This window comes from Cricetulus griseus (assembly GCF_003668045.3).
Source record: "Cricetulus griseus strain 17A/GY chromosome 1 unlocalized genomic scaffold, alternate assembly CriGri-PICRH-1.0 chr1_0, whole genome shotgun sequence".
In the NCBI taxonomy this organism is placed as follows: domain Eukaryota; kingdom Metazoa; phylum Chordata; class Mammalia; order Rodentia; family Cricetidae; genus Cricetulus; species Cricetulus griseus.
This window is the reverse complement of record NW_023276806.1, coordinates 204,297,613-204,319,982: the sequence shown is the minus strand read 5'-3', so window position 1 is coordinate 204,319,982 and position 22,370 is coordinate 204,297,613. Positions and strand designations below refer to the sequence as shown.

The 22,370-nt window shown below is 37.9% G+C and overlaps 1 protein-coding gene across 7 annotated transcripts in view; it reads left to right on the top strand.

Annotated features, from left to right (window-relative positions):
* The window catches only part of Ptprz1 (protein tyrosine phosphatase receptor type Z1), a 173,755-nt gene that overhangs the window by 72,637 nt on the left and 78,748 nt on the right, over positions 1 to 22,370 (top strand). For 4 of the 7 annotated variants that reach the window (XM_035450950.1, XM_027389969.2, XM_027389974.2 and 1 more), the window contains exons 3-6: positions 12,115 to 12,294; positions 13,717 to 13,868; positions 18,609 to 18,704; positions 19,151 to 19,217. In XM_035450950.1, the coding sequence (XP_035306841.1) occupies positions 12,115 to 12,294; positions 13,717 to 13,868; positions 18,609 to 18,704; positions 19,151 to 19,217 (495 nt within the window). Of the gene's footprint in view, positions 1 to 5,684; positions 5,733 to 12,114; positions 12,295 to 13,716; positions 13,869 to 18,608; positions 18,705 to 19,150; positions 19,218 to 22,370 lie in introns of all 7 variants that reach the window. The other 3 variants (XM_035450951.1, XM_027389970.2, XM_027389975.2) reach the window with 1 other exon arrangement.

Here is a 22,370-nt window from a genome sequence, read left to right as displayed (position 1 = left end):
TCAACTGAATCTTTATAAGGAGTGATGGGTTGTGGTTGAATTAAGTTTTAAAACTGGATAATTTTTTCATGTCTCCTTCTAGAGTTCTTTCAAACCAATAGAATCAGACTAAATTCCTGAAAATGGACAATATTTGCCAAGACAATTAACTTTTTCAAACATGCATCAGGGTCGGTTTCTTGGTCAAATGTCTGTGTGGAGTGGAGCAGTGTCTTAGAGTTGAGGTGTCAATAACCACTTGCAACTTTAGCCTCTCTGCTGCCACTGGAGAAGTCCTATTTGCAATACTTTGGGATGTGACTTGTATAATTTCTATGTTTTTAGTTGGAGAAGTGAAGAAGATTGGCTTATTTGGTGTTTTCCTGGTCTCGCTGTCATGCACACCTTTTAGCAGTGTAATGCTGATTATTGGAGAGTGCCAATATGAATGTATAGGTCACTGGCCATTCAACCTTTCAAAGATCTGGCTTATTCTGGTCAGTTTGCCTCTCTCCTGATATTATTTACACTATCAGGGAGGTCCTATGCTTTCCTTAGGGTTTCTGTGACCCCCACACTTCTGCTTCTCAGTAACTGTTTCACTTCCCATGCCCTGGCCTCCTGACAAAGCATTTGTGTGCAATTATGTGGAGGTAAGGAACCTACTTTTTAATTAGATGTAAAAATCTGCTTAGTTCTACTGTACTAAATAGAGAAGTAAGAAATTGTAACCAGGCTGAATAATGTAGATGAAGTTTAAAATACGTTTGAGTTTGTGCACGTATATCCCTTAATAGTGATTTTTAATAGTTTAGGCCTTGTGTCTCATGTATCAGCATAATGTTTCCCAATGTTCTTTCTAAACAGCCACAACCTCCTTTTTGTGTGTTCACTGTACTCTCTCCTTGGATAGTGTCAACCCAGAATTCTTCGCTTGTCTCCAGTTGGATGTTTCTCCCTCTCTTAAGACTTATCCCAAATAGCTTGTTTTACAGGAAGCCCTATTTGTCTTTTGCCCTATCTTGATTACATACTCTGTTAGTGTCGCTGAATTACTCTGTACATATTTCTATTATACTTAGTATATAGTGTTGCAAGTGACAGTTTATGATGTTTGCCTCTCCCAGCATGTGAGTTCCTTGATAACACATGCTTTGTTCAGTTTTGAAACTATTGTATTAAAGCCTTGTTTTCTAACTAACACTAACCACTCCATAAGTACTTAATGAATGAGTAAACAGATGTACAAAAAAAGCTGCAGCCAGAAGCACTTCAATTTGACTGGATCTGAGGATAATCTGATAGAATTATAAACTGTAAATTTGATTGCTGCCGGAATATATTCACAGATTCTTTTCTGGCCTTTACATGTGATCAGTAACCTGCATTCAGGGGATCAGATAGAAGAGACTGTTTCCTGATTCATATTCAGCAGATGGAGAAGTCTATTACTCTATATATGAATTAAAGAAAGCCTTGACACTTTAAGCAGCATGCTCTTTAAACAGTGATGCAGTACCATAAGAAATAGGTCCTTGTCCCTGATGCATGAGCTGGCTCTTTGGGACCTATTCCCTATGGTGGCATGCCCTCCCCAGCTTTGATACAAGGGCAAGGATCTTGGTCCTGCCTCAACTTGCTATGCTTCATTGGGAGGCCTTACCCTTCTGAACTGAGACAGAAGAGGAGTGGATGGTGGAGACAGGGAGATGGGAGGAAAGGATGGAGGGGAAACTATGGTTGGTATGTAAAATAAATAAATAAATCTTAAAAATAGGTCCTGTCATGAACAGAGGATGCTGGGATATAGCTGTGTCTCAGATTTCAAACTTGAATCTCCAACCATCATATCAAACTTAGGGATCAGAGCCACAGTCAAGCCTTATATGTATAAGCTTGTGGATAATAAGCATGGAAAACTCACATGATGGTCATATGTTGTTATCCCCTATATGGCTATTTTTGCTTTAAGTACCTGGATGATCGATTATTAAAGAAAGAGGAAAGTTGGTGACCATAGCAGAGTTTTCAATGACTATCAGGCATCATCATTGTCAGTAATCATCACCACCCCTTCTCAAAACAGGAAAATTTCTAAGGCTGAGTCTTTTATATTTATTTGGTATTATCCAGACTTCAGCATCAAAAGTCTTCCTCTGTTTCTCTCAATCATTCCTCATATAGATTGCTTGCCTGTCATTGAGAAAAATTAGATAATTTCAACTGCTACTAGGGAAAATTACTACAATGAATCATCTTTTCATTGTCTTCAGTCTAAAGCCTGAGTATGAAAATATAATGGACTCATGTGGACAAGATAGATAAATACAGAATCTATAACCCTAATCAATGTTACCAATCTCTGAGTCTCATTTTTCTTCTAAAAAAGTTGGTGACTTACCAAAGAGACCAGAGAAACAAGAACTCTATAGGATTTCTTGAGCAGGTTAAATCTACTCTGTGATTTTTTTCATCCCTATTTAATATTTCATACCAGACTAGTACAATGGACTCAAGATTTAGATTCAGCACCACCAATCTTGCAGAGGGAGCCTTAGTTGTAATTGTTCAATAGCCTTTTGAAAATTTATTTTCTCTTCCTGTACCAGGTTAGAGACCTGGGTAAGGGAGTGTATTGGTTTATTTTCTGTTTGTCCCATAAAATACATAACAAGAAATAACTTAGGGGAGAAGCTTAGTATTGACTCACCGTTACAGATATATAGAGTCTTTCATGGCAGGGAAAACAATGACAATGGTCAATGAAGGCATGGTGGCAGGAGCTAGAATCTGGCAAGATCCAGAGCATGCACACACAGGAAGCAGAGAGAGAGAAAACAGGAAATGGGGCCAGGCTATAAAACTTGGTCTCTACCTCTAAGTGATATAATTCTTCCAGCAGCTGGAGCCCAGCAGTTGAAACATAGGAGCTTATGGGAGACATTTTCCATTCAAACTGCAACAGAGAGTTTCAACACAAAATTGCCAGGACCTCCAGGTCTCAAGCCTTTTACCCCCTCATTGTTCAGTTATATTTATCGCTGCTTGCTTTCTCCTGCAACCACACGCCCTCTGGTTGTCCATCAAGACTGTTGACGTTGTCCCAAAATTTAAAACTTCATAGAGCCAAACACACACTTGGGAGGACTGTCTATACTTGTCCCTGTCTCTGAGTACCACCGCCTATTAGTCTGGCCTTCACAGCAAGCTGCTGAATACCCATTTCATTCTACTTCACCACCTCTGATTCCCTCTGTAAATACAAGTCTGCCGATGGGAAATTGTTTTATTCTAAGAATATTAATTTTGAAGTTGGGAAATTACATCCAGTGATCATTCTTCAGTTGTGACCCCATGGCCCTGTGGTCTGTGTGTGACACTTAGTTCCGGATAGTCTCTGGTCATTGAGTCCATCCCTTTGTGATGTTCCTAATACCATTTTCTCTCAGATTTGCAATTCCCTTGAAGGACACGCCAAGGTCCCTTGGCTCCATATTTTCTCCTTATGTTTTCTGTGTCACTTGTCTCAAATGTCCAGTCATAATTGACCCTCCTCTCATTTACCAAATGTAGCAGAAATATTTCAAACACATCTATGGTTTTAACCTACTGTGTTGATGAGCTATAGTATCTATCAGTAAACCAGACCTTTTAGGGGCTCCAGGAACCATATTTCTCATTGCCTAGTGAAAGTCTACAGGCTGCTCAATGACAAGAGATTTGGTTCAAACCTTCTCTGTCAACTCATATCCCTCCCCATGACTGGTATCATGCATCCAGGTTTGTAGCATTTTTAGGAGCATCATTTGCCCTTCTAACTTCCCTAATTCCCTGTGAGAATCTTTTCAAACCATCCCAAATCCTTCCAGATGACTTGATGTTTTGGTTCACAATTCTGATTCAGGGTTCACTTTCATATTATTTCTTATCATTAGTTATCAAAGTTTTTTTTTAAACAAGGTTTGTTTGTTTTTCTTGTTAACCTAATAGAATAATTTTAACCAGTAATCAGAAATATAAATCTTGAGTCAACTAGGAGATCTGGGCTACAGAGACTGTGGATAACAGTCTACCAGTGGCAGCTTAAAATCATATTCTCATTTTATTGATTTCATGTACTCATCAAAATTATCAGCTTCTGATTACTAATAGCTAAAGTAATAATATCTTACTATCTCAATATTGTTAGCTTCTTTTATGTTGTACTTACCCATTAATCTGTTATGAATTTATTGAATTATAAAACAGTATTTTAAAATTTTCTCATTAATTAATTATTCCCCCATCCCCCATTCCCATCCTCTCCTCCTCCTTTCACTCCAGAAAAGGGCAGGCCTCCCGTGTGTGTGTGTGTGTGTGTGGTGTGTGTGTGTGTGTTGTATATATATATATATATTATATATATATATATATATATATATATATATGCCAGTCATGCATATCAAGCAAGACTAGACACCTCCTCTCCTAAGGCTGACTAGTAGGCAGAAAGGGTTCCAAAATCAGATAGAAGTGACAGCCCCTGCTCCCACTATTAGAAGTCCCACAAGAGGAGCAAGCTACACAACTGTAACATGCCTAGGTCAGATCCATGCAGGCTCCCTAATTGTCGGTTCATCTATAAGAGCTCAGGTTAGTTGATTCTGTGAGTTTTCTTGTGGTGTCCTTCCTGCCTCTGGCTCCCATAATCCTTATTCCCCCTTGTCTGAAGGATTCTGTGGGTCTCTCGCCATCTGACAAAACAGTATTTTTATCAGCAAGTTTTGAAAGGATTTTGTTGGAGACATTTTCCAAATTGAAAAATGTGTATAATTTTAAGCAAGATATTTGAAGAAGTTTCTCGTCTGTGTATTTATGTTGAACTTCACCTAATGATTTCCTTAAATTTCACAATGGTATTGGGACATTTGGCTAGAACTTCTCTAAGAACATAGATAAATACCACTGCCGACACAGAAAGCCCCTATCCATTAGAAATTTCAAACAGCCTTGCAAAGGTTTTCTACTGGGCTGGTGGGGAAGACTAGGAAGGCAAATGTAGCCCTGACTGTAGGCTTTCATGCTGAGATAGCTTGCAGATGATCTGTGTTCAACTGCTGTGTTTTTTCCCCTCTCCAAAAGCCTCTCTGGCCAGAACAAAAGCAGAATGCCTACCTCTCTGTGAAGTCTTGTTTCGGAATGGGACATTATCTCAGACATCTTCTTTGGCTTAAGTCAGTATATGTGATGGCATTTACTAGTGTGACATATATCATTTAATGAATTTTAGGTTGCTGATTATTTTAAGAGATCCCCTTGCCCCTGGGCTACAGACTACATCTGGGTGAAAAAAGTGTCTTCTTATATAAATTATCTCTCCATTAAGTTGGAGTTCTAAAGTCTATCTTAGATTTTCATAGAAATGATGTATTTCACTTGTATATTGGAATAACTTAAAATGTGAACCTAAATGATTGTACTGCCAATATCTTTATACTATTTAGATGACTTTAAAACGTTGGCTATTTGCCCATTAGTACAGTAGTGATGTATGGGATTAACCAACCACTTTCTGTTTGGATTTATGTATGGAACCCATATAAGGCATCATTATTGGGGTCAAGAACCTGTGGCTAGATAGGTCTTAGGGGAGAAGCTACTACTGTTCTTCAGTTAAATGGACATAGCATCAAAATGTCTATTAATGACATTTTTTATACCCATAGACCAATGCCTCTCTCAACCTGCGTCTGAGAAGCTGCTTTTTACAGATGGTAATTAACTTAGAGACTCACAGCTGGTAAACAGGCAGAAAATGAAGAACTGAAGATTGCTCCGCCTTAAATGGGATGTCTGTAACATATCCCTCCTTTCAAGGTTCAGGGATCTCCTAGAAGAGGGTGTGGAAGGACTGTAAGACCCAAAGGCAGTGAAGGACAAGGAAACTGTTTTCTATACATAACAGGGCATTACACATATGAACGCAGAGCAAGGTGGCCACATGCACAAGTCTTGTGCAAGCTCAAGCCAGATAAAATCTCAGCGTGGAGGGCTGAGAAGACATAAAACCCACCCTCCGGCTGAGGCACTATTGACATTTGAGAGCTGCTGGGGGAGGAAGAAACAGATTTTTGGTTTTGCTTTTAATGGTGTGACCCTGGTAAATCAGCTATGCTCTGGGGCAGCTCCCACACCTAAGCATATTTGGGCAGCACAAATTCTATTCAGTTGTTTCTCCTTCTAATTATTTTTAAAAGAGAGAACACAAAAGTTGGGAGGGTAGAGTGACAGAGGTAGATCTGGAAGAAGCTGGGGGAGGGTGATGAATATGGTCAAAATATATCCTATAAAATTCTCAATGAATCAATAAAATAGTTTTGAAATTTTATGTTTAGAATGCTTGTTAGCATATAAAAAGCCATTTATAAAGCTGTGGCTTAATGGGGTGAACTCTTGTGTGAAGTTCTTTCATGTAGACTAGGTCCTGCAAACATTATTATAATCTTCACTTCAGTGTCACTTAAATTTCTTGTAGTAGTGATTTATACTAATATAGAGAGACACAAATATTTTCTTCTGCCAAAACCTGGAATTCATGACAAAAAAAAATAAAATTGAGAGCATCCTATGTGTTTTTAAAGAACATGTCACCTTACTGATCAGTGAGTTGCAAGTTTCAAAATTCAAAACTTATTAAGCAATAACAATTTGAGGCAAAAAAGTGAGATTTTTGTCAGATCTCTATCATTGGTCGGCTGATATTCTGGTCATTTTGTGCATTATTTGATATTTAAAGGCAAGATCCAATAAAATAATAATGAGAAAGGGAGTGGGGCCAGGAGAGAAAGATCCATGGAGAGAATGAATTTAGAGGATAGAGAGGAAAAACTGACTTTTCTTTCACCTTCTTTCTTTTGCATCATTTACTCACCTTTTTCTTTATATGTTTTCTCTAAATATTCAGAAATTTGCATATGAATATAATTTTACTCATTTCCTCTTTGCTTTACATTTACTTTTCTTACTTCATATTTTTAATGCTAGTGACTATTGAAGTAATGTTTTCCATGCAGAATGCTTTGTAAAATGTATTCCACTCTAGAACAGCAACAGTCAGTCTGTGTAGCACATAAACATTGAAAGTAGATAATTGTGTAACACTAAAGTGTGTCCTCATTCAGCAAAGAGTTATTTAATCCTTCTATGTCAGAAGCTACAAAAGGCGCTAAGTAAGAGACAGATATATGGATATTCAAATAAGTCTAGGATACTATAGAATATATTCACATGGTCGTAGGAGATGCCTTATGAAAATAGTCATTGATTTTTTGCAGCCTCTTCCTTCCTATCTGCCTTACTGATTGGCGACCATAATCTCCAAGGCAGCTCTAAGCTCCTTACTCCCATGCCCCTGCCCAGGTCCATTTGTCAACAGTTGGTCTCTCCATTGCCCTCTTCAGAATGTGTTAGCAGTCATTCTACTTACTAAACTAGGCTTACCTGATCAAGGCTCTCTGAGCTGCAGCTGAATTTCTCTGCCACATGACTTCGTTCAAGCTAATCACTCAGAGGAACAAGATGTGGGTTGTTCTGTCCAAGTCGTACCTATCCATTAATGCCAGCAACGGTATGCTTTCACCATGCTTGTTCACTTTCTTTCATCATATTCATTCTTTCCAACATATGTGAATTTAGTTAACATTCTCCACACATCCCCTTCTGGAATGGAACAAACAAGCAAACAACCTTGAACTCCGGCATGTCCCCTACAGAGTCTGGAATTGCTTTCCTTTCCACTTGGAATAGAGAGTATGTGATATACAAATACTTTGATGCACAAAGATTATCTCATAAAAAATCCTAATTTGCTTTTTCTGTATGCTAGACTTGGCTTGGCAAAATGTTTATGTGAAGTAGACAAGTTAGCTGAAAAAAAATTTCAGTCTGTTAAATCCTCCAGTAGACAAGCACAAGAAATCTATGGGAATGGTACTAATTCAAGTGAGTCAATGAATGGATGAAAGATTTGATAAAGGAACAATTTGCCTGCATTGCCTAGAGCTCCCATTCAGTATTCTGAAGTACTTGCTGCAGGTAAATCATCTAATGATCTTCTGCAACTTGCTCAAACACAACTCAGATTCAGTTTGATTAATGACACTACCCTGCCTTTTCAGAGGCATAATCCTAGGCTTTAACCACAACAGATACTAAAGTCTCCAACTACGCTAATGATGAATTTGAGAACTTACATAATAATGTTTAAGTGTAGAGTGGTTTAATCTGCCAATATTAAAGACAGATGAAATGTATTTAATGTTTGTTACCTGTGTGTGTGTGTGTGTGTGTGTGTGTGTGTGCATGCATACATGAGAGTGTTGTGCATGTGTGTATAACTTTGACATTTATTAGCTAACTTCTCTTGATTTTTGTACTCCTGGTAGTTTAAACAACCTGCCTTATAGAGCCTTCTCTATGAGGAGTCACCTCAGTTCTTTTTTTTTTTTCTGGGCTTTGTCTTTTTATTTTCATTTATTTATTTTTCTACAAATAAAATCCTTGACCTTGTGCTACCCTCTTTTCTTTTGTCTTCCAGTCGTAAAAATTAAGGTGTCATTTAGATCCTGGGCTGCTCCAAAATTCACAGTGTAGCAGACAATGTAGATGGCTTCACACTGTAGTTTCTGTGCATTTGAAAGTCAATCCAGCTATTCAACAACATTGTGCTATAACAAAAGAAAACAGCATTCAGACCTTGCTTGTTTCCTAGTATCCTCCAGCAGAACGTCAGTAGAATCTACTACTCTACTGTCATACAGCAAAGGCAAGATTTATAGCTGATTTTAGGGATGTTCCCGTAATTGGCCTTTTTCTTTTTTTTTTTAATTTTCTGTCCCATGTTTGATTGCCACGAGTTCAAATGCATAAAACCGTCACCATTTCTTGTAAGAGTCAACGAATGTTTATGGAACACCCATTGTGTACTATTTGTTATAGATACTAGGCTGTGGAAACAACAAAGAAATAAATATAATGCATTAGAAGAAAAAACTAGTTGAAAGGCATTGAGCTTGACCAAAAGCAGAACAATATTTTTTGAGAAGCTACTAGGATAAAGTGTTTCTGGGGAGCTGTATTTGAGCAGAGACCTATCTGGTGCCAAAAGGCAAGATACCTGGGCCTTGCACATATCTGGGAGAGCAGTCCAGGAGATGAGAGTAAGTGCCAAGTTTTCGAATGCTCCGGGAACACTGTGGCTATAACAAGGTGGACAAGAGTATTGGTAAAGAAAATCAGAGAGGACATAAGTGGTGCAAGATCTGACAGCCTGGGCAGTGATCTTCTGTTCTGAGTGAGATGAACGGGCACACACACACACACACACACACACACACACACACACACACACACACACACACAGAGAGATTTACTACTGAATTTTATTGATTTCAGAGAAAATTGTTACATAGATAGCAATTTAAACACAAATTATTTCCTGGTTTCTATGGGTCAGGAGTAGTGAAGAGTGTCTAGTTGGTTGGGGTCTCTGGTCAGAGTCTCACAAGTGTAACAACAAGGTGTCTCATTTGAAGGTTGGCTTCTTCCGAGGATGTTCAACTTGTTAAAAGAATTAACTTTGGGGCCACAAGATTGTGGTGCCTGGTTTTTTTTAGTTTACTTGCTCTGGTTGGGAGTTTGAGTGCCCCCTCAGCTCCCAACCTTGGCTCTTAGTTCCTGGGCATGTAACCTCTTACGGTCTGGTCGCCCAACTCTTCAAAGCCAGCCAGAGAATCTCTAACACTTAAAATCTCCAGTTGCTGAGGAAGTTTCCATACCAAAATCAAGCAGTGCCTTGCTGTAGAATATGAACTAATCAAGAGAATAACTGCCCACCATTAAACACAAAGTTTATAAGAGTTAGGAATAAAATAGTGAGAATTTAGAGAGTCATTTTATAATTGCACTTGCCACACAAAAAGTTGTGGAAGAGATGAGAGATGTAGCTGTAGTTTCACAGGAAGCACCAGAGATCTGTAAGCATGTGTGCAGCGTTCATGTAGATGAGTTTCCTGGGGACTATTTTCAAATGCAAATCTGACTTCATGAAGCTACAAAGAGCTGGCTTTCCCAAAACCTCTCTCAGGGGGGCTTCTTGTGGAGCATTAAATATAGGAAACCTATTGCTTAGGCTAGTGTGATGATGGTAGAGATGACAGATAGTCTACTTAGAAGTATATTTTGAAGGCAGATCTCACATGAAGGCAGATTCCACTGAGGTGGAAACCAAGACCTATCAATAATTTTAAGTTTAGAGAATGTCAAAATGTATGAAGACTCTGTTTCAGAGAAGAAACCAAGAGTTACATTTTAGAGGTTGGCTATGGTGACAAACGCCTTTAATTACAGCACACAAGAGACAGAGTCAGGTGGATATCTATGAGTTTGAGGCCAGACTGGTCTTCATAATTCCAGGACACACATGCAGAGAGAGGGGGGGAGGAAGAGAGAGAGTGGGAGAGGGAGAGGGACCTATCTCAAAATAAAAGCTGTATCTTGGATATACTAAAATCCAAGTCAGAGTGATGATGAAACACAATGGACCAGAGTTGGCTTCTGTGTCACATGCAGTGTTACCAGAGAACTTTATGCTTTCTGAACTGTGGCTATGTGACTCTTCCAAAGTAGTTTATTGTACTATTATTTTTAAATATAAGCCATGAAGAGGATCTTATCCACTCATGCTGGAGCTCTCTCTGATTCTTGCACACGTTCGTTAGTAAAATAAACAGCATTTTCTTGTCCCCATGCCAAAGTTTCTAAGTGAAATCAACATATCATTACTGGAATCAATAAAACTATTCCTAGAAGCCAAAATGTGCATCACTATACATATTCAAAACACATGCTCAACTACTCTCTAGGAAGATAGCCAGCATTAGGAGTGTGTTTTCGGCACCTATTGTTTTTGGTGGAATCCTTGCTGTGAGGCATTATCTTCTTTCTCCAGAACTTCAGAGGTGGCATTATGGTGTGACAAACGATCCCTTCTTTCCAGGGATGTTTTCCTAATAAGCTTTGTCACACTGTTATTAGGTGGTCTTTCAACCCCACCTATATGGAAGGAAGTTAGCCTGCCTCCTATCTCATTTCACAAGGTGTATTGGCGTAGGCTGAAGCTGCACCAAAAGTCTTTACTTGGGATTTTTCAAAATTCTAGTGATATAAACTAGGCTTCCCCCATACTCATTTTCAGAAAGAAAAGCTTTCAAAATTATAGCCGCCTAAACTATACTGGCATTTTCCCTTCCTTGCAATAACTGTGGAAAAGATGAGAAAAGTTTAAGTCTTGGAATTACAGTATCATAAGCATTTGAATGAAACTTTAGGTAAAAACAGTGTCCATCCATAGCACCACTTTGATGGATGTGGGAGATGATGATGGGAGTGAAATAAAGGTAATGTAGACTCTTTTGGTTCATTTCACAGAAGAGATGAAAATTCTCTCATTGGACACCGAAATATTGATAGGGTGTTTTGATTTAATGTGGTTATATAATAAGATCTGATGGTATGACCAAGTAGTACAAGGTTAGCTTGATGGATGTGTTTTCAGAAATAAAACCTGAAGAGATGGAAATCAAGCCACGTCTTTTGGTGTTGGGAGTGACAGAGGGTCTGAAATGGGCTACCATGTGTGGGTTGCTAAAGATGTCAGAACCTCTCCTAGTGCCTGACCTTTCCATCTGGAGACTGGTCTCGACTGCCGACTAACATAGCACCTTGACTTTCTGAAGACTTGGAAAAAGCAAGAACCAAAAAAAAAAAAAAAAGCTACTGATGAACCCTGAATTTGAATTTGGCAAGTGTATGAGTGGGCCAGTAGTTTACATGATTGGGATTTTAGGAAATTCTAAGTAAACTCACCTTTTGGAGAAACATCAGTCTACACCATATTCTCTTGTGACTTGGGAGATGATGAGGCATTTAAAATCCAGCCTCTAATCAAGGCTTAATTATTGTATGATTTATTTTAAATATATAACATTTTTCTACCATTCTAATCTATTTTATGTAATATATTATTTGATAAAGCCAAATTTCAGTTTTTACATGATAATTTAAGAAACTAATTCCCTTGTTCTTACTTTTCCCTAGGAGCATTAAATCAAAAAAATTGGGGAAAGAAATATCCAATATGTAATAGCCCAAAGCAGTCTCCTATTAATATTGATGAAGATCTTACACAAGTCAATGTGAATCTTAAGAAACTGAAATTTCAGGGTTGGGAAAAAGCATCCTTGGAAAACACGTTCATTCACAACACTGGGAAAACAGGTAATGTCCTTGTCTTTTTCCTTGGACAGGTTTCTCAAACAAAGAATATTTTTAGACAAGATGCATTTCCTTTGAATAGTATGCTAGGAACTGAAAAGAGGCTGATGGTAGAATAAGTGAAATAGAACAGAGAAAATTAGACATTTCATCAAAATGAAGAAGTTTTGAAAATTTGTACAAAAAAATGTGGCCAACAATACCATCACGTTATGTTTTCCATTATGTAATGAGTGTGGTCTTGCCACTTGATATGAAAAAGATAATGAAATTAGAGCTAGTGAAATTTTGTAACTCAGTGCTTACTCAGACACAGTCAGAATTTCTGTATCTTGGACATTAGAGTTTGATCTTGGATGTTCAGCTGCATGCTATTACCAATATTTGAATATGATGAGATAGTCAATTATAATTAAGTTTAACAAAACAAACAGCCCTTTTATCTGGGAAATTAAAAATTATAACCCATTCTTAAGGAGGTATTTAGCAAGTACCTTTTGTAAGATTGTCTTTTCTTTTAAACATGCAAAATATAATTCCTTAAAATTCAAGAAAATTCTGGTAAACCATATATAGATATAGTAATTTTCAAAATGTTAGGTGTTTCCCTTTTGGCTGTTTTTATTGACACGAAACAGTTTGTCAGGGAATTGTATAAATATAAGTGGATATCTTTGCAAAAATTAGAAAAAATATTCAAAATTGAAATAGCAGATCTCTTAGTGTGGTTTTACAATGAATAAATTTCTTCTGTATTTCATATTTAGATAATAAAATAAATAGATGTAATAATTTAACTTCACATTCTGTGAGAGTAAGGATCATTCTCTCTCAGTACGTAATATGTAATAGGCCTTTAAAATTATTTGAATAAATAGCTAAGAGAAAGTTGTTATGTTACACTATAATTAAATAATAAAAGTAAGTTGATTCAAATCTTTACAGTTTAATACAATTTTTGTGAATGTTAAAAGCTGTGCTTTTCACATGGGATCTCTGCTTTATTCTTTTAGGATATAATGATTAAGCACTTATTCCTTACAGTCTTTCTGGGTTTATCAGTGGCCATTCAAATGGCAATATAAATCTTGGAGAAGGCCACTTGCCTTGTGTGTGACTCAGTTGCCTACCTGTAACAGTGGTCTTTGCTCCCTAAGGTTGGTTATGTGAGGATCAAATAGCTAAGAGGTATAAAGGAATTCATATCAATCCAGGTACTTCATAAATGATAGCTGTTGACTGCTGCTGTTTTGATTATCACCATTGTGCTTGACATTCTTTTTACCATAATCAATGGAAGCTTGTGTCACAAGCTGGCTAGCCATTGCGAGTGAGTCAGTAAAAATTCTTAATTTTGGTTTTCAGAAACTTAGATGTAATATTTGCTTTTTTGCTTTAGTTTTTGTTTTGTTTGTTTTGCTTTAGTGGAAATAAATCTCACTAATGACTACCATCTCAGTGGAGGACTTTCAGAAAAAGTATTTAAGGCAAGCAAAATAACTTTTCACTGGGGAAAATGCAATGTGTCGTCTGAAGGTTCCGAACACAGTTTGGAAGGGCAGAAGTTCCCACTTGAGGTAAGGTAGCAGCCATATGATTTCAGGTTTACCGCCTGCATCTTTGAGATTTTCTCTATCCCAGAATTTGACTTACTGTTTAGTTAAGAATTTAGAACATACAGTTGTGTTTTGATGATTTAATCAACACACACTTTCCTTCCAAGACTGTAAAGTCAATGAGCATCTTTAGCTTTCTACTTCTAGATACCCAGATTGCTCCTGACTAGATTATCAATAAAGGCAGATGAGGAATTGAATGAATAAAATAATAAAATGGGTGATTTCATCAAACAGCAGAATGCTTGCACTTAAGTCTTTTAATTAAAATGAGGGAAATCTTATATTTAAAAGTAGTTGCAAGTATGATAAATGATGTTTATAAACGTCATTTCTGGGAAGTAGTTTGTTTTGTAGTTAAAACTTTTTTATTTTCAGTATTTTATGATTCACATTATAGCAACAATAGTTATAAATATACCCCAATTTATGTGTGAAGATTTATTTATAATATTAAATATTGAAACAAAGAACATCATTAAATATATTATGTTGGAAGATTAGACCTTGTAAAAATCATGTTTTAAGTGATATACTTACCCAGAAAATTTCATGCTGAAGCTGTGGAGGTGGCTCAGCAAGTGACTCCAGTGTTCCTGTAGCCATGTGGGAGGGGGAGGGGGAGACAGCAGACTCGCCAAAAGTGCTTGGGCCTTGGTTTAAGTAATGGCAAGCAACAGAGACCCAGCTTCAAAGGGGTAGATGGCAAGACTCAGTATCCAGGGCTGTCCTCTCATCTCCATACCCACACCATGCCATGCCATCATACACGCACGCGCACACACACACACACACACACACACACACACACACACACACACACACACACACACACACACACACACACACACACACACACACACACACACACACACACACACACACACACACACACACACACACACACACACACACACACACACACACACACACACACACACAAACACACACACACACACACACACACACAACACCACACACACACACAAACACCACACACACACAAACACACACACACACACACAAACACCACACACACACACACACAAACACCACACACACACAAACACTACACACACACACAAACACCACACACACACACACACAAACACCACACACACACAAACACCACACACACACACAAAAACACCACACACACACACACACAAACACACACACACACAAACACCACACACACACACACACAAACACCACACACACACACACACACAAACACCACACACACACACACACAAACACCACACACACACAAACACTACACACACACACAAACACCACACACACGCACACTCACAAACACCACACACACACAAACACCACACACACACACACACAAACACCACACACACACAAACACTACACACACACACACAAACACCACACACACACACACACACACTACACATACACAAACACCACACACACACACAAACACCACACACACACACACACACACACTACACATACACAACCACCACACACACACACCAACCACACACACAGATTATACCTACCCTTCCCTTCACAAAATGTTTTATGTTATTAATGCATTAAAAATAAGACTACAAAATGGCCTGATAAGCATTATATTTCCAACTTTGTAAAACATGAAAACTAATTACACAAATCAAATGGACCAGACTCTACCCTTAATGACATGATGTTGTACAAATCATTTGATGTGCCTACTCTTCTATTTCTGTCCTATGGAATAGACTCACTGGTAACAGTTGTATGGAGTTAACTAAAGGAGGGAATATGTTTATTACTCTTTAAATATCTTTCATAGAAACCTTGAAAAGGTGAAGAGCAGCTTTCTTGTGCTGATAGTATTGTAAATGCCTCTTATATTTGCTTCTTTAAAAACCCTCCATTACCTACAATGACACTGTATTACTTTTATAACTCAAAATGATTATTAGTAATAAAAACAAAACTAGGTGAATTCTGTCAGAGAACCGAAAGGCCTTTAAAAATATGGATAAGTACATTTATGGATTATAACCAGGAAGGGTTACATATTAGCTATCCAGGAATAAAATCATATTTATTCAATATTGTAAAAGGAATAAAAAACAACTCTTTAAGTGCATAGCATCTCACTTCTAAGACTTAAGCCTTCATGCAGTTACCTACTTTTTAAAATATTTTTAAAAAGCTAGCCATAGCAAAAGCCATGAACAGTCAATAAATGCAAAAGAATGTATACACTAAATTTTAAGTAACTATTTGATTCAAAAGACTTTTAGAAGGGTCATTCTTTGGCTTGCTTCTTGCTTACTTTTTTTTCTGTGTTGCTTCTTAAAATTATTTTCCATGCTAGAGACATAGCTCAGGGATTGTGTACTGCTCTTGCAAAGGACCTGAGTTCAGTTCCCAGCACCCTCAAGATAACTCACAATTGCCTTTATCTCCAGCTCCCTGTTTTGGCCTCTGACAGCAACTACACTTACCTGTGTATACTTCCACCTAGACATACACATAAGTACATCATTAGAAATAAAAATAAGTCAAGTCTACAGAGTTGACTCAGTGGTTAAGAACATTCATTGTGCCAGCAGAGGACTAAGGTTCAATTCACGAATGTATATGGTGGCTCAGAACCATCTGTAACTCCAGTTCCAGAGGATCTGATGGCCGTTTCTGGTCTTCCTAGGTACCAGACATACATGTGGTGCACTGACAGACAAGCAGGCCAAACACTCATACACATAAAATAAAAATAAATAGATCTTTAAGTTAAGTAAATAAATCTTTAGAAGTACTTTCCATTTGGTTGTGCAAACAGGACTTCAAAAGGAACATCCTAGAACTTTTCCTTTGTTCATTACTCATTTGTTTGTCCTCCCTTCCTCCCTCCCTCCCTCTTTCCCTCCCTCCCTCTCTCACTTCCTGCCTCCCTTTCTCTCTTCTTTCCTTTCTTTGTCTCCCATATCCCACAACCAAGTCTTTTGAATTCTTTTTACAAATTATATGGGATTTAGGAAGCAAATTCAAACCACCATTATTTCTTCATCACTTATCAAATGCCAATGTATTAGTCTTTGCTAAATCTTGGCCTCCTTCAGTCCATCCCCACTCCTAACCTTAGCCCATCCTTATGACTGTTTTCTAAAGGGCATTGGTGACTTCCCATGGCTTCTTGGTATGACCATTGGCTGCTTCTCTAGTCCCTTCCTTTACAATTATCCACTGGTGTCACAGAAAATGTCTTTCAGTTTCCTATGCTTGTATTTTCTTGGTATATCCCTTTCTGAGGGTACTCCTTACTACAAGGAGAATACCCCCCATCCCTTCTGATTTCAACTTGCTCAAAGCTATTTGTCCTTCATATGTCAGCTGAGAACCATTTGTCCTTCATATATCAGCTGAGATACCCTGTCTGAAAAGGTGTTGGTGGTACATCATAGCCACTGCCATTCTGATGGACATGGTAATTCTCCACTCACAATCCTTGAGCATTCTCAGAGGCTGTCTACTCTTGCCTGAGTCCTACTTATATAGGAGGGGGTCCCTGTAGGTGTTACACAGGGAAGGGGAGTGAACCATGAGAAAGTTAAGAATAAAAACCTAGTGCAGATTGACTTCATCAACCTGGATCAGACGTCTAGAAGTCTAATATCAGGCAGTTTATTCCCAATGTATTTGAGTCCAATACAATTTTTTAAAGGTCTCCTGGTATAATACAACAAAGAAGCATAGTTACATTGAAACTCAATTCAGGGTACATGTCATTTCTTCCAATAAGATGGGTTCCAGAGATTGGCTACCTGTACTAGCTTAAGGGCCTTAGGTTCTGGCTTGATCTTGGTCAAACAGATAGCATATAAGTCATTTGGACTACTAACCAACTCTGGTCCTGATTGTAGGAGTATGGAGGTCATTTAGGTTACCAGCCACTTCCAGGCCTAGGTGTAGGAGCTTGATATGGTCTGGCCCAACAGATAACACAAATCACCAAGCGGTTAATCATTTCCATTCTCAGCTTTCTAGATGGAAGAACAGGTTTTTCAGCTTTCCCGTTGGAAAGACAATCCTGCATGCTTGACATTCCTGGTTTCTCTGGAGATCTATGGGTGCAAGATCTTTCGGCTATGTTCCCAGCATTTCAATAACTAAGTTACCTGGATTTAAGCCCATGAGCAAAGAATACATTAAAAGCTGAGCATCTAGAGTGGAGTAGACACTGACAAGGGCTAGCTTCACAGCAGGAAAAGTTACAATAGGAAGCTTAAAACACTTGGCATTTTTAGATATAAGTGTAAGAACAGTAAGTACACCATGATAATACTCAACATTGCAGTGATGGACCATCAAGAAAGGAAAGTTCTCTCCAGAAATAGCAAGCTCCAGGTTTGTAGAATTCAGCCAAACTAGTTAAGAGACTTTGTTAGTTTTTCAAGTTCAATGACTGCTTATTGAATTACTACTGGAATGTCTATTGCTATTCCCTTGGTAGTACATGCTGTCCGACAGAAGATTCTGTATTTCCTTCTATGTTCAAGGACACGAATGATAGCAAACTTAAATAAGTATTATGTAAGTGAGAAATTGTCCGGGAAAACTGTATAGTCTGTAGAATTTTTCAGCTGGACTTACTGACTTGGTCAGCTTATCTGTTATGTCTCTGTTGGCTTCTGTGCTGTGCTTCTAATAAAACTATCATCATTACATTTACAGATGCAAGTCTACTGCTTTGATTCGGATCGATTTTCAAGTTTTGAAGAAGCAGTTAAAGGAAAGGGGAGGTTAAGGGCTTTATCTGTTTTATTTGAGGTAATTATTATACATTGGTTTACAACTAATATTTCAGATCATAGAACTGTCAGGAGTAAATGTTAATATAAATGTAAGAGGAAGAGATCACAAACAAAATGATCACTGGTGGTCATTCCCAGGAAATGACTGGTATGTTTAAAAGAGGACACGTATTCATTAACTGAACAGCTTTCTTCCAGCTGAATTGGACAGTTCTAAGTGCACAGATCTGGCCATCTGGCCATGAAGCGTATCCCAACTTAGTAACAGTAACTAAATCACAACATTTTCCATTTTGCTTTGCATAGTGTAAAATGTAAAGTTCCCTGATTTTTATGTTTTGTTTCTACCTTGCTATTGAAAAAGAAATAAGGGGTGGGGTGTGTTTGGAACACACTATTCTTTATACTTGAATTGGAATTTATTGTTGGATCCTGTTTTATAATGTCATCCTTCTCTAACAGGTTGGAATTGAAGAGAATTTGGATTTCAAAGCCATCATTGATGGAATTGAGAGTGTTAGTCGTTTTGGTAAGCTTTTAATATTAAGAAATGAATACTTCTGGGTACCTGCAATGTGACAAAATCACTTGTGAAAGATAGAGAAGAATTATCAATATTAAAAGCTAAGCACTTCCCTACATTTAGAATCATATGTCTTGATGAGTAGATAGAGTTTATCAATAAGTTACAACTTCACTCATAGTTTGGCCCTTAACTTAATGCCTTGTTATTTAATCCTCCCAGTATAGGTTCTCAGCATATCACATCAAAGAGCAGTTAAATTCATCATGGATTATCATTATCAAGCTTTAGGATGCAAATAAGAGAAAACCAGATCTTGATGCTTTGTGCAGTGAGCTTAATGTAGGCATGCAAAGTGATTGGGACATTATTTTTGTTGTTGTTGTTTACTAATTTTCTAAGTTACCATGCAAAATAATGTTCCATTGTGATATTTTTATACATATGATTATATTTAGTTCTGATTCATCCCCCATACCCACTGCTCTTTCGTATCTCCCTCTTATTGGTCAATCCCTCTCTTCTGTTTTCATGCCACACATATTCTATTAACCTTTCTCCCTTACTTCCTCCTCACTTCAGATCTCTTCCTCTCCTCTCATGGACCAGTTTGTCAACACATGCATGGGCACACACACACACACACACACACACACACACACAAACACACACACAACACACACACACACACACACACACACACACACACAAACACACACACACACACACACACCTCAAATCCAGGTTCTACATGAGAAAACGTATGCACTATTTCTCTTTCTCAGTCCGGTTAAACAATAGGATAACATGATTGCCAGTTACATTTTCCCAAGAAGCAGTAATACCATACTTCTTTACAGCTGGAGGAAACCTATTGTGTTTTTGCTGTTTTCTTTGTCCATTCATTTGCTGATGAGTTTCTATTCTGATTCATTTCTTGACTATTGTGAACATTGTAACAATAAAAATGGATGTGCACAAAATACAAGGATAGAGAAGAAGATTCTTTAAAGATGAGAGTATTTCCCTTCCCACACTTGACTGCTTTATCTATTATCACTAAATAAAGAACCACTTACCAGGAAATTTTGTGTGCCATAGAAACTATGAAAGCTTGAGTATGGTGGCACATGCCTTTAATCCCAGCACTTAGGAGTCAGAGTAGTTTGAAGCAGTCTTGGTCTATGCAGCAAGTTCCAGGGCAGCCAGCCAGGGCTACACTGGGAGGTCCTGTCTCAAATGCATAAATCATTAATTAGCTAACAAAAATTTTAAATTATATGCTATCAATGTAAAAAGGAGTCGGACATTGTCTAAATTCATTCTTAAAAATAACCTGATTGTATTATGCTTTTAAAACATTCACCTATTTTGCTTCTGTATCGTACTTCCCCTTAAAGATTACATGAAACTAATTAATTAATCAAGTGATTATTTTGTAATTAATTAATTTTGTTGATTAATTTTACAAATTAATTAGTAATTAAACTGATTAATTTTTTACAAATATCAAATTATGAAGTGAAAAGGGAATTTTACTCAACTGGACATCTAAATCTCCGGTGGCTTTCTTGGCAGATGAGTGTTTTAAAGAAGGAAGATATTTATAAGAAGCTGAATTTTACATAGAACAGGATGGAATGTGCTTTATATTATTCTATCTGATAGATACTTTGTGGATCTTGTCATCTGTCACAGCAGATGCTTTTGACAACATCAGTGACAGGCCCAAAACCTGTGCCCACACAAACAATCTTAATGCTCCCCTGTTTATCAGTAAAATGAAAATCATTCCTCCCTGGAAAACCACCAAATCGGAAGCCAAAAACAAGGCTTACATAGTCCCCTTTTGTGAAAGCAGAAACCCAACCTAGGATGGATTCATCTCTGTCACTTACATTTGAGGATCAGAACTGACTGAACTTTTCACAAGTCAGGAATGTGTGGACTCCTGCAGAGGAGAAGCCTGCTCCTTAACCAAAAGCAAGATCCAGCTGACTGCCCCCTCGGTCCACCCAACACCGAATACTATAAGCGACACTTAATTTTCTCTAGGTAGGGCATAAGGTGGATTCTCCAACTGAAGGAAGGAAACCCGATTGAATTTCAACACTTCCTTAAAGGGCATATGAAATGTGAACCTGGGCTGTTTCTGTGTTTTGCACCAGCTGGTGGGACTAGAGAACCAGACTATTAACTCTAACTTGCAAAGTTATACAACCTTCCCTATTTTTGTTTGAAGGAAATTCTCTAGAGTCCAGTAAGTTAAGGACTTCTCAGTTTGGTCTGCTGAGCTATTATTATAGGGAATGTTAAAGACTGGAAGTAATTCTTACTCTTCGACAAAGAGGAGCTTGGAGTGCATTCAGACTTCCAAATCCTGACTCATGTTCTCCATGTAAAGAGAGCTGTAGACTACTCAATAGCACAAACATCATTCAGAATATAAAATCTGTTTACTATAACAAGGGCTGGTTGCTCATCTCCTACATTTCTCTCTAAAAGATAAACCTCATTTCCCTTTAAGAACCTATTCTTTCTTATCTTCGTCTCATCATAAATATTTGATGCTAGGCAATGTTGTATCTATAGACTGAGGAAAGAGGTGGTACTTTGCAGTGATACAAAGATAAAATATTAATAGTCTTCAATCAGAGCAGACAGAAAGAGAAAAGTATTAGTGAATCTTTCCAGCTGCAAAGAAGGCAAACTCGCAACTCATATTATCGGTGGTTCTCAAGGGCACAGTCTCATCAGAACTACTTATGTAGCTTGCTCAATTGCAGACCAAGCACAGGCCTCTGCATCCTGAAAATTCCTCACATGCAGTTTTGAGGTGGCCCATTAAATATCATTGCTGTAGGTAATAGTTGGTTTTAGGCTCCCAGCAGCACTCCCCTAGTGCTTAGCTGTTTGTGGTCTTCAGTTACCTCCTCTCAATGTCAACCTCCCCATGGAAGGATCTAGCAAGTTGGGTGGTTAAACATCTGTGTTTGAGAAACTGGTGATTGAGATGAACACCTGAGCACTAGTGGAGTGCTGTTGGCCCAGGTATGATTCTCTCTTACACAGTTATTCAGATGAAATTCGTGACTAGTTTCCGAGTCACAAAATATCACCAGTCTAGTTTTCTCAGTATACGATGGCGTAGTTGAAAAG